Below are 11840 nucleotides of genomic sequence, written 5' to 3'. Positions count from 1 at the left end.
CTTTCGTGTTGATAAAACTCTTCTGTGTTCTTATTATGGGCGTTGTTCCTTGAATCTAGGCATATGATAAAACTGAATATAACTGAGCACACACACAGACGAGCACATGTAAAACTGGTGAAATCTGAATAGATGGAGTGTATTAATGTCAGGTTTCTGGTTGTGATGTTGTACTACGCATTTACAAGGTCTTATCATGGGAGGAAACTGAGTAAAAGATACACTGGTATCTCTTCATATTACTTCCTACAGTGGCATGCTAACAGATATATTAAAAGGCATTCAATTGCATTGGGGAGTTATACCTGATATAAATGACGAATTGATGGGTGCTGACGAGTTGATGGGTGCAGCACACCAACATGGCACAGGTATACATATGTAACAAACCTGCACGTTGTGCACATGTACCCTAGAACTTAAAGTATTAAAAAAAAAAAAAAAAAAAAGGCATTCAACATCATTAATCATAAGAGAAATGCCTATTGAAACCACTATATCACTTCATGCTTGTTAAGATGGCTATTATCAAAAAGACAATAAATAACAAATGTTGATGAGGGTGTGGAGAAAAAAGAACCCTAGTACACTGTTGGTGGAAACGTAGATTGGTATAACCATAAAGTAAAACAACATGGAGGTATCTAAAAAAATTAACAAGTAACTACCATACGGCCCAGCAATCCTTCTTCTGGGTATATACCCAAATGAGATGAAATCACAGCCTCATATAGATATATGCACTCTCACGTTCATTGTAGCATTATTCCCAGTAGCCAAGATATGGAAACAACTTAAATGCCCATCAATGGATAATTGGATTTTAAAATTTGGTCTCTCTCTCTCTCTCTCTCTGTGTGTGTGTGTGTGTGTAGTTATATATAGTTATACAGAACTAAATATTATTCAGCCTTAAAATAAAGAGGTCTTGGCATTTGCCACAACATGGATGAACCTGGAGGACATCACAGTAAGTTAAATAATCCAGACAGAAAGAAAAAGATTTGATGATCTCATATGTGCACCATATAAATAAGCGGCTCAAGTAGACAGAGGTAGAGAATGAAACATTGGGGGTAGGAGAAGAAATGGGAAAAAGTAGGTCAAAGGACACAAAATAGCAGGTATGTAGGATGAACAAGTATGGAGATCTAATGTACAGGGAGACTAAACCTGATGAAATTGTCATGAATTTTTGTTAAATAAGTAGATTTTAGCTGCTATTGTCGCACACTTAAAAACTAAGAAGAGAGGTATGCTAATCTGCTTCACCATAGTAACTATTTTACTTGATGTATCCCATAATATCATGTGGTAAACCTCAAGTCTACACAATAAAATTTCTTTAAAATAGAAATGAAAAATCCATCACACTTCTATATGCTAACATTGAATATGTGGAAATCAAAATTAAGCACATGATACTATTTACAGTCATTTGAAAGAAAATGTAACACTAAGATGTAAATTAAACAAAACATGGACCAGAAGGTGGGTACAAATATTAAAAATCAAAATATCTTTCTAAAATTCACAAAATACAAAAATGTACCTGATATATTCATTTACAAGGGAAGAACAGATTATATGTAAACAGAGGCATCTTAAAAACAGGCCTGAGTGAAACATTAAATACTGACAATGGCTACATAAATTGAAAACAAATGTCCATAAACAATAAAAAAAAAAACATGTATTGACACTCATACAGAGAAAAGGATACACACCAAACGCATTACAATGATTGCCAATGTAGACAAGAGAAATAGAACTGGGTCATGGAAATAAAGGAGAATGAATGAGTAAACAAACAGGAGAGGGTCTTGGCAATTAACTCAAAAAATGTAACTCAACCCTCTAAACTTGATGCCAAAACCACTCTATTGTATTCCCTTCAATCAAAACAATATTTTTTTCAAGGGAAGAATTCTTAATCATTGACATTCTATAGAAACGCTGATGTATGGAAGTGGCAATAAAAATAACAACTTTTATTTGTATCATTGTATTCAAATTCTCTGTAGACTATGCTTTCCTTTATTGCCTGCAGTAGACAATGACCACTCCCAGCGTCCCACACTTGGTAGGCTACTGCTCCACCTAAAGTTTCTTAACAAGGAAATGCCCTAGTATTGGGACCATGGCCTCCAAGCACCATTATTTTAGTGTATGTGACATGATGTCTTACTTTATGTAGGGTGAGGTTTTTGATCCATTTGAGGGGCTTCAGTTGCTCACAGCATTGGGTGAGTTATAACCCATGCCACTATGATGTATGTGGCCTGGAGGTGGTGATTTTGATGTCTTCATTTTGGAAAGAGTGTCACTGTCACCTATATACAATACAGATTATTTTATTTTATTTTATTTTATTTTATTTTATTTTATTTTATTTATTTTTATTATTTTGGAAACAGAGCCTTGCTCTATCCCCCAGGCTGGAGTGCAGTGGCATGATCTCAGCTCACTGCAACTTACGCCTCCTGGGTTCCAGCGATTCTCCTGCCTCAGTCTCCAAGTAGCTAGGATTACAGGTGCCTGATACCATGCCTGGCTAATTTTTGTATGTTTTTTAGTAGACACAGGGGTTCACCATGTTGGCCAGGCTGGTCTCAAACTCCTGACCTCAGGTGACTGCCAGTCTCGGCCTCCCAAAGTGCTGGAATTATAGGCATGAACCACCATGCCTGGCCGATACAGATCTTTTTATATGCTCTTCTACACAATCACATGCTCCAAGAAACACCAAGTCCTTTTCTTCCTCTCCTGTGAGAAAAAATTTTAAGAAGAAAATTTGTCTGAGGAGTCAGTCCTCCCCCAGTCCTTATTTACAGTGTCTGGCTGTCAACCTGTGGGTCTGTCTGCCAACCCTACAGGACCTCATATCCCTCCCTACTCAAATGCCTACTTCTTCCCTTCCCTTCCCCCCAACCACCAGAAAACAGGCAGAGATATACACAGTCATCAACTCCTCAAACTTGATTTTATTGTAATCATCGCCATCAGTAGTGATGATTTGTGCAATTTGGTTTCTCCATGTGTGACTAATCCTCCCCACTGTCCTGTGAAGATCCTTCAAATAAGCCTAGGTCTTCATCCTCCTGTGAGGATCCTTCAGAGGAGTCTAGGTCTTTGTCCTCTTTTGAAGGTCCTTCAGATGAGTCTAAGTCTTCATCCTGCTTTGAAGATCCTTCAGATAAGTCTACGCCTTCATCCTCCCCCTTTTGGATTGGATTGATGGAGTTCTCTTGGGACTGGTCATTCTCCAGTTGACTTGAACTTATTTTCTTACCCTTCTTGTGGTAATACACAAATATTATTGGATATTCTGGTGTTTTTGTCTTTTTCAAACTCTGTTCAGGGGCTAAGACTCTGTTTGGTGCCTCCTGCATCTGGTGAGAAAACAGGGAGAGGCCAGAAAGACATTATTTTGGGTGAATAGGATAGAGACTGGATAGCAAGGGGGGCTTTATGAGAAGGAATCCAGTTTGAGGAAGGGGTTTGTGCCAGAGAAGCACAAGGTGGAATCATAGGGTAGGGATCTATGGGGAAGAAGAAGAAGAGGAGGAGCATGGGTAGGGTCATCTGTTAGTCCAAACTGCACCATTTTGTAAGATCCCTGCTATTTTGCAGAACTTGGTCAAAGTGAAACATTCCATGGGGGTTCGGGCCAGGAGAAACCACCTGACTACAAGGAGGACAAAGGCTCAACTAAAGAAACATCCCTATCTTAAGTCCTGTTCCCCTTATTCTGTCGTATCCTCCAGCCCTAGGCTAACCTCCAGATATTGATCAAATTCTGCATCTTATTTTTCCTTCCTTCCCCTTTCCAGGCAGCTGCAAAGGAATACCACAATGATATTCCACTGGAAAAAGGGCCAAACCACCTGACGATAAGAACATCTTATCAATATCCTCCTGGGCAGCAAGCCATACTGCCCAGCTCCCTCCCACCCATACCTGTAAGTACGCCAGACTGTAAGCAGTGGTGGGCTCTGGCATGAAGCTGGTCCCCCACTTCCACAGGTGTCTGCAATATTCCTGTGTTGTTGTTTGAGATGTCCCCTCTCTGTGTGTCTTTCTTTCACCCTTGTCTTCCCTTCAAAACCTAACATTTTGGTGTCAAAACCCAGAATGGTGATTGGGTTCTGATGGGTAAGTTTTCTCTTGCAACCTGGAAAGCAGAAAGCAGCAAACAGCAAGCAGCACAAATTAGACTGGGGCCTATTTCCAGATCCTGAGTGGACTCCCTGTTCTGAGTCCTGTTCCCCCTATTCTCTCATATTCTCCAGCGCTGGGCTAACCTCCGGATATTGATCAAACTCTCCATCTTATTTTTCCTTCCTTCCCCTTTCCAGGCAGCTGCAACAAGTATCACCCCCATTGCTGGACATCACATCCAACACTGGGCTTCAATTAGTGAATGAGTCTCCCTCTTCCTCCATTGTGGGTTCCTCTCTATTTCTGCCAGTTCTCCAAAATATTCCAGCGCTGGGTGAGAGTTCTCCCCAGTCACCAGGTGACCGCAGCCTCCCTTCTCAGGGGACAGCCTCAGAACGCTTGCCACTCTGGCTAGTCTGGCATCTAGGGAACATGAATAGCTACAGGGCTACCCTGACCCTCCAGGTCCCTTCTCCCAGGCAGAATCGAGTACTCACTTTCCTCTGGGGTATTCACTTCTCTCTGGAGTACTCGCTCCCCGCTGGGGTATTCACTCCCTTCCTGGGTACTCACTTTCCTCAGGGGTATTCACTCCCATCCAGAGTATTCACTCCCCTCTTCCAAAAAACAAAACTTCCAAATTCAACATAATCTAAAAAACTTTCTCCAACACAATGGTAAGTGATCTGAAGTGCTTTGCTTCATGCCTCACTCTCTCTCTCTTTCTGCCAATTTTGTTCACCATTTCAAATCTTCCTCCACAAGGAGAAACCCCCCCAAAATGCCTCCTCCTACAGACAAGGCTTCCTCCTCTGAATTTCAACCTGGCCAACACACCCATTCTTCAGTCTCCTGCCCACCACCATTCCCTCCATCTTCTCCTTCGGATCCGACTCCTTCACCCCCTTACTGTCGCCCTCCATTCCCCCTTCCTTCTGCACATCAAATCAGGTCTCACGCCCAACCCCCTATCTCCAGAAACCAGGCACATGCCCAAAGGCCTTCCAAAGTCCTTCCCTTGCAGGAGGTCATGAGGGCTGAAAGCATAATCTGAATTCAAGTTCCCTAGCTGACTTCTCCGATATTAAAAAGAGACTTGGCTCCTTTTCAATGGATCCTACCTCTTTCTGCAAGGAATTTCTGTACTTCCCTAAATCTTACAACCTTACCTGGCATGATATATATGTCATCCTCTCCTCTACCGTCACCCTGGAGGACAGAGAACACATCTTTATGGGTCCTCTGTATTGGAACTAAAAGACGACTATTTCACTATTCCCTTAAATCAAGCTTACCAAAGTCTTTTTGCTTTAACTTGGTCAAATCCTAATACTCACAGGTCCTGTACTCTTACAGGACTTACACATGGACTTACATGTAGACTGTACTCTTAGAGGGGTTCCAGGATAGGCCCCACCTGTTCAGACGGGCCCTCATCAAGGACCTAGCTGAACTTCCCCTTGCTCCTAGTACCCTCCTCCAATACGTCAAGGACCTCCTTCTCTGTAGCCCGTTCCTTAACCTGTCCATTCAACACACCACTCAGGTTTTAAACTTCCTTCATAATCGAGTATATTGGGCCTAACCCACCAAATCTCAGGTAGCCCAAACCAAAGTTACTTACCTGGATTTGTCCTAATCCCTAATTCTCCAGCCATCCCAACCCAATGAAAGGAGCTAATTTGTGACATGCCACTTACCCACAGAAAAAAAGTACCTCCCCTCCTTCTTGGGCCTTGTGGGATACCTCTGGCTGTGAATTCCCAACTTTGACTTGCTGGCCAAGCCACTCTACGTGGCCTCACATGGGCCCATCCTAAAACCCCTAAACCCAGCTTGCCCCAACAAATCCCACTTAAAAACTAAAAAATGCCCTTTTAATTGCCCTGGCACTGGGACTGCCCAATCCCAAGCCCTGTACTTTGTATGTATATTTTGACCAAGGACTTGCTCTTGGACTACTCTGCCAAACATACGGCGACGCCCCACGAGCCACTGCACATCTCTCAAAACAAGTGGACTCTGTCATCCAAGGCTGGTCACTCTGACTAAAAATCTCGGGTGTGGCCACATCGCTGGCCTTAGAGGCACGGAAACTCCCTCCCTACCAACACATTACTATTGCATCTTCCCATTACCTACAGGACCCCATAAACCATCAATTTCTTCTATCCCTCCCACCATCCCACTTTCAGCAGGTACACGCTTTATTCATAGGTAACCGTCTAATCACCTTCCAGAGATATAAAACTCAACTCAGTCATCCTCCTCCATGTGAAGACTTCCGACTCTAAGCTCTCTCTCTCCTGTCTGGACCTCTTAGACTCCCTCTCCTCCCCCTTCCAGCACATTTCAGATGCCCATTTGCAGGGAACACACACACGGTTAATTAATGGAAGCTCTTTTAGGCAGCCATGTCCAGCAGCTGACTATGTCATCATTGCTGAAAATAAACTCCTAGAATCCAATGCTCTCCCACCCCATGCTACCTCTCAACAGGCAAAGCTAGTTGCCCTAACCAGGGCCCTCACCCTAGCAAAGGCAAAGAGGGTCAACATTTACACCAATTCCAAATACGCATACCATGAACTACACTCTCATGCCTTAATCTGGCAGGAACAGGGTTTCCTAACTGCAAAAGGGACCCCCATAAGAAATGGCAAACTTATACATAGCTGCTGGGGGTGGATAAACTACCTCTGATGGCCACCATTATCCATTGCAAGGGACGCCGAAAGTCTAAAGATGCTATACTCACGAAAAACCTTTCAACAAATTCTGCAGCCTGGCAGGCAGCCTTTAAAACCCCATTGTTATTGCTCATTTTCCCCAGCATACACCCTGTATATACCCAGGAGGAACAAACCCCACTTGCCCGGGCTGGCGCCATTCAGGAAAAAATGCTTCTACCTCAATGATAAAAGGGTCTTGCCCAAGTTGAAAAAACCTTCTGTACTTTTATATGTGCACAACCATTTCCATGCTGATCACTGCCCCTACTCCAGCTTTTAAAAACTTATATATATTCTTCTACCATGGCTGCCCATCTCAAACATATTACTAAAGGCATGTTCCCTTTGCACTCGAACTTCCCCTCAGGAAGCTATCAAACCACCTCCTTTCCAGCACGCAAGGCCTGAGGACACTTACCAGGGCAGGACTAGCAAATCAACATCACTCACATGCCCCCCATAAAATGATTCCTCTACCTTCTGACAATAGGTGATACATTCTCTGGATGGATAAAAGCTTTTCCTACCACCACCAAAAGGCACACACCATCGCTTCTATTCTCTCCACCCATATTATCCACCTGTTTAAACTCCCCTCTTGCATCCAGTCAGACAGTGGGCCAGTTTGTTTCACAGTTTAACCAACAGCTGATAAAGGCTCTAAACATTAAATGGGCTTTGCATATTCCTTACCACCCGGAATCTTCAGGAAAAATTTTATTAAAAAAAAAACAACTAACCAAACTCTCCCTAAAGGTTAAAATGGCCTGGACTTCACTTCTCCCACTGTTCCTCATGCATTTATGAGTCATTTCCCAAAAGCCCCTCAGTTTAACTCATGTACAAATGCCCCTTTATCCTCCAGAATCTCCCTGTATTTTCTCCCCCTTCTATATGGAATACTTGGCCGGCGTTACACCTCACCCAACATCTAATAAGACAGTATGCAAATGCTTACTGACCCAGCCTAAACGTCCGTCCTGAAAACACTCCTCCCCGTCCCTATAACCGGGGGACTGGGTCTGAATCACAGATTCCTCCTCCTCCCCTCTCCAGCCTAAGTGGATGAGTCCTCCCCAGGTTATCCTAACTACTCTGACTGGGGCAAAGCTAACATCCTTTCCACATTGAATGCACCATTGCAAACTAAAAAGAGCACCAGATCCACATGTAGAAATTTGTTCCCCCCCAAATTATTCTCCTTCCCTCACAGGACCAACCTCACTGTACTTAACAAGAATTCCAGAAGTTGCCAATACAAAATGCCCTAGTCCATAACACTCTCCGTCGCCAATTTCCAATCTTTTTTCTCCTACTTGATTTCAGACCTTTCCTGGTTTCCCTTCCCCATGTCCCTGAATAGTCCTACCAATTTCTCACACTAATCCAGGAGGTATGACTGCAGGGCACCTTCCAAAATTTCACTCCTACTCAAATCTCCTCTTTCTTCTTTTGTCCTCTTTGTCTGTGGGATACTCAAAGTTCCGACCCCTAGCCTCTAACAGTTGAGACCCCTTCATCAGCCTCACACATTGCCTCTTAAATCAGTCACACTCCCCTCTTCCTTCCAACTGTTAAATTTGTTTGTCCACACAAATCCAGCAATTCACAACCCTTCCTGTCAACCTGGCCACATGAACTCAGTCCAAAATAACCCTGCATCTCAACTAGTTAACCAACTCATTCCCCAAACCTGTTTATAATCTTGCTCAGCTAATCACCTTTCCCCCAATCCATCAAATCCACCCACACCGTCACACACAGGGCTGTCACCCTCCATCGCCTCATAGCCTCTTAACTAAACATGATACAAGTCGGATTCAGTAAAACACCTCCTACCACCCCCGCCCTCTCTGACGGCACTGCTCTCCATGTATCCAACTCAAGGGCGCTCCCTAGAAAAAAATGCACAAACAGTTTCATCAACTGCAACATGTATCCTTCTGCCTTGTCAGGACCATAGTGGCTATTGGTTAAAAAAGCTTAAAAAACCCACTTATCTCTCTCTCTCCAAAAACAGCCTTCACCTCCTCCACCACCACCATTTCCTATCAGGCCCTCAGATGGGCTACCCTTGCTGGCAGCTATTCAACTTGGAAAAATATAAAAGTTAAAACAAAGGGTTTGTGCAGAATTCAGCCCCCACCTTCTCAAGGCTTGCCACCATAACCTACAACTTTTGTCTGTCCAGCCCCAGTGTCTTCTTCCTTTGTGGCACAAACTCTTATCTCTGCCTACTTGCCAGTTGGTCAGGAACATGCACCCTGGTGTTTCAGTCTAGACATTAACATTTTGCCTAACAAGCAGACCATCCAGGTTCCTTTAGTAGCTTCTGTCTCATCTTCCTCCACACACACTAAGCAGGCTCTACATCTCATTCTAGTGTTAGCAGAACTAACCATCTCTGCTGCACTCAGCACTGGGATAGCAGGTGGCCCCTTTCTTAGGGCCGTTAATCTTCCTCCTCCTGATACTACAATTGGCCCATGTATACTCACCGTCATATCTCGCTTTATCTCCCGAAGGCTAAACTCCCTCGTCCAGGCAGCCACCCAGCAACACACTGAAACCATTCTTCTCCTCTGCTAAGTCCAGTACCAGTGCCTCCAAGAAAACAACTCTGAAGTCCAACACCCACTGCTGCAAAACCCAGACTCTGATTACAGCTCCCCAATTCAGCAGGAAGCAGCCAGATACTCAACAACGCCCCTCTTCCCTTTATACTAAAGTAGAAGGCAAGAATGCGAGTCCAAACCACCATTTAGTAAGCCCCCTGCTATTTTGCAGACCTTGGTCAAAGTGAAACATTCCATGGGCGTTCGGGCCGGGAGAAAAATCTTGCCTAATCATCGTAACACAAGGCGGACAAAGGCCCAACTAAAGAAACTTTCCTATCGTATCTTGCTGGGCAAAGTTCCAAGAAACACCACAATGACATCCCACTGGAAAAAGGGCCAAACAGCCTGATCATAAAACCATCTTATCAATATCCCGCCAGGCAGGAAGCCATACTGCCCAGGCCCCTCCCACCCATACCTACAAGCACCCCAGCCGGTAAGCAGCGGTGGGCTCTGGCATTAAGCGGGCCCCCCACTTCCACAGGTGTCTGCAGTATTCCTGTGTTGCTGTTCGAGCCCCACCCCCTCTCAGTGTGTCTTTCTTTCACCCTTGCCTTCCCTTCAAAACCTAACAATCTTACCTCATCATTTTTGTTGTTGTTGGATTCACAGGGGCCCTTCATCTTCTCCCCACTGGTGCTTGAAGTTGGCTGTTCCATGATTGTGGTAGGTTGTAGAATGTCTCTAGTAGGCTCTTGTAGAGTCCAGACTTCCACAGCTATATTGAAGCTTCCTAGGGAGATGTCCCAGAGCTCTTGCCCTCCCTATATTTACCCTCCTGATGACAAGGCAAAGCCACGCCCTTGAGCTTTGTTTGATCATACAGGCAGCGTCCCAGCCAATGGCAGTCCTAGGGTGGCTTTGGCATCACAAAGCACCACTGCAGCCCCCTCCCTGGGCTTGCGGGGGAGGGGAAAGGGGTGTAGAGGAAACCAAATGCTGTTGTTTTTTCAGCATCCCCTGAAGATGATGCATCCCAAACGGATCTGCCGCCACTCCTCATTTCTCCATGTTTAATGTTCATGGCTCACATAGAAGCGAAGGAATGGTTCCTTCAAGCCCTTCCCCACAGCCATTCCTATTAAAGTGATTCATTCTTTTGTCTTCCAGCACCCACCATGACCTAGTATTTTAGATGTCTCACCTCAAATCCCTCCAAGCTAGTGTGGCTACATTTAATTATTGGTGGAGATGTGAATTATCCCATTTCCTTCCTACAGTTCTTGCATATGCACCTTGAAGACCATTTACTTTTAGGCTACTGCCAGGCAAATTTCAATCCATGTTCTTTTACTCAATGTCCATGTAGTTCTTTTAAATTTCCTATTTCCCATCTGAAATAATGGCCTTGAGTCTGTCAAAATTTTAGTGAATAAACATTCTTTACCGTGTATCCTAGTCTTGTTTCAAATGAGGGATGTTTGTTCATAGTAAATATAGTCTCCCAACATGAATTCAGCCAGTATGTGGGTAGGGGAAAGAGTGGATATTCAAGTGCTGGAAGTTGTTCTCAGTGTTTACATGCAGGATACTACAATCTAAGACCAACATGTGCACCAGTATGGTCATAGTTAAGCTTTGTAGTGGAGATTGTGTCCAGTGCAAAAAGAAAAATAATGGATTCAGTTTGGAAGGGGAGAAGTAAGTGTCTTTTGTCAAAGACTACATGAGAGTGTATGTAGAAAAGTCGATCTAAAAAAATGCTTCTACAATAATTGAGATTAGCAAGATTGCAGAGTAAGAGAACAATACACAAATCAATTGTATGTTTATATATTAGAAGTTTATATATTAGAAGAGGCAATGTTTCAGCTAATGTTAGTCCTAGGGTGGACTGGAAGTTAATTTCAACAACCGAAAGTTGAAAATAAGAACAGTGCAATTTAAAATATCACTAAAAATATTAAAGTCTTAGGGATATATCTGAACAAAGATGTAAATTACTTGTACACTTAAAACTAGAAAAAATTGCAATGATAAATTAATGACATAAAAAAATCGAGATGTGTACTTTGATTTTCGGTTGGAAGATTCAATATTGTAAAATGGCAGTTATTTCCAAATTCATCTGTAGGTTCAATTCAATTCTAATCAAAATTCCAAAAAGGATTTTTAATAGAAATTGACAAGATAATTATAATATCCATATGGAAATATAAAGTGACTAGAATAGCCAAAAGGAAAGTGTTGAATCTTAAAAAGCTCTGGATTATACCAGTGTCAATGTTCTAGTTTTGATAGTGTAATGTGGTCGTGTATTGAAGATTTTACTAATTGAGAGAGACTGGTTGAAGGGTACATAAGGCCTCCATGTACATATCTTTGAAAT

At 43.2% G+C, this 11840-nt stretch overlaps 1 protein-coding gene across 2 annotated transcripts; it reads right to left on the bottom strand.

Moving 5' to 3' along the window:
* Positions 1–2964: 2964 nt before the first annotated feature.
* LOC111536353 (sperm protein associated with the nucleus on the X chromosome N3) lies at positions 2965–10248 on the bottom strand. Of its 2 annotated transcripts, XM_023202693.1 has the most exons (3): positions 10093–10170; positions 3207–3392; positions 3045–3101 (listed from the first exon to the last, which is right to left on the bottom strand). In XM_023202693.1, exons 1-3 carry the CDS (start codon positions 10168–10170, stop codon positions 3045–3047), a joined length of 321 nt encoding a protein of 106 aa, XP_023058461.1. The 2 variants fall into 2 exon arrangements, with proteins under 2 accessions (XP_023058460.1, XP_023058461.1); XM_023202692.1 differs by having other exon boundaries at positions 2965–3392; positions 10093–10248.
* Between the last annotated feature and the right edge of the window lie 1592 nt (positions 10249–11840).

Source organism: Piliocolobus tephrosceles, chromosome 12 (genome assembly GCF_002776525.5).
Source record: "Piliocolobus tephrosceles isolate RC106 chromosome 12, ASM277652v3, whole genome shotgun sequence".
Lineage (NCBI taxonomy): Eukaryota > Metazoa > Chordata > Mammalia > Primates > Cercopithecidae > Piliocolobus > Piliocolobus tephrosceles.
The sequence above is the reverse complement of the archived record's forward strand: the minus strand, read 5'-3'. Positions and strand labels throughout refer to the sequence as shown.

Bases quoted from the DNA above. Each gene is read 5' to 3' on its own strand.
- LOC111536353 (XM_023202692.1), bottom strand. From the start codon at position 10,170: ATGGAACAGCCAACTTCAAGCACCAGTGGGGAGAAGATGAAGGGCCCC. The intron at 3,393-10,092 runs GTAAGATTGTTA...TTTTCTCACCAG, and splicing joins ACAACAACAAAAATGATGAG to ATGCAGGAGGCACCAAACAG.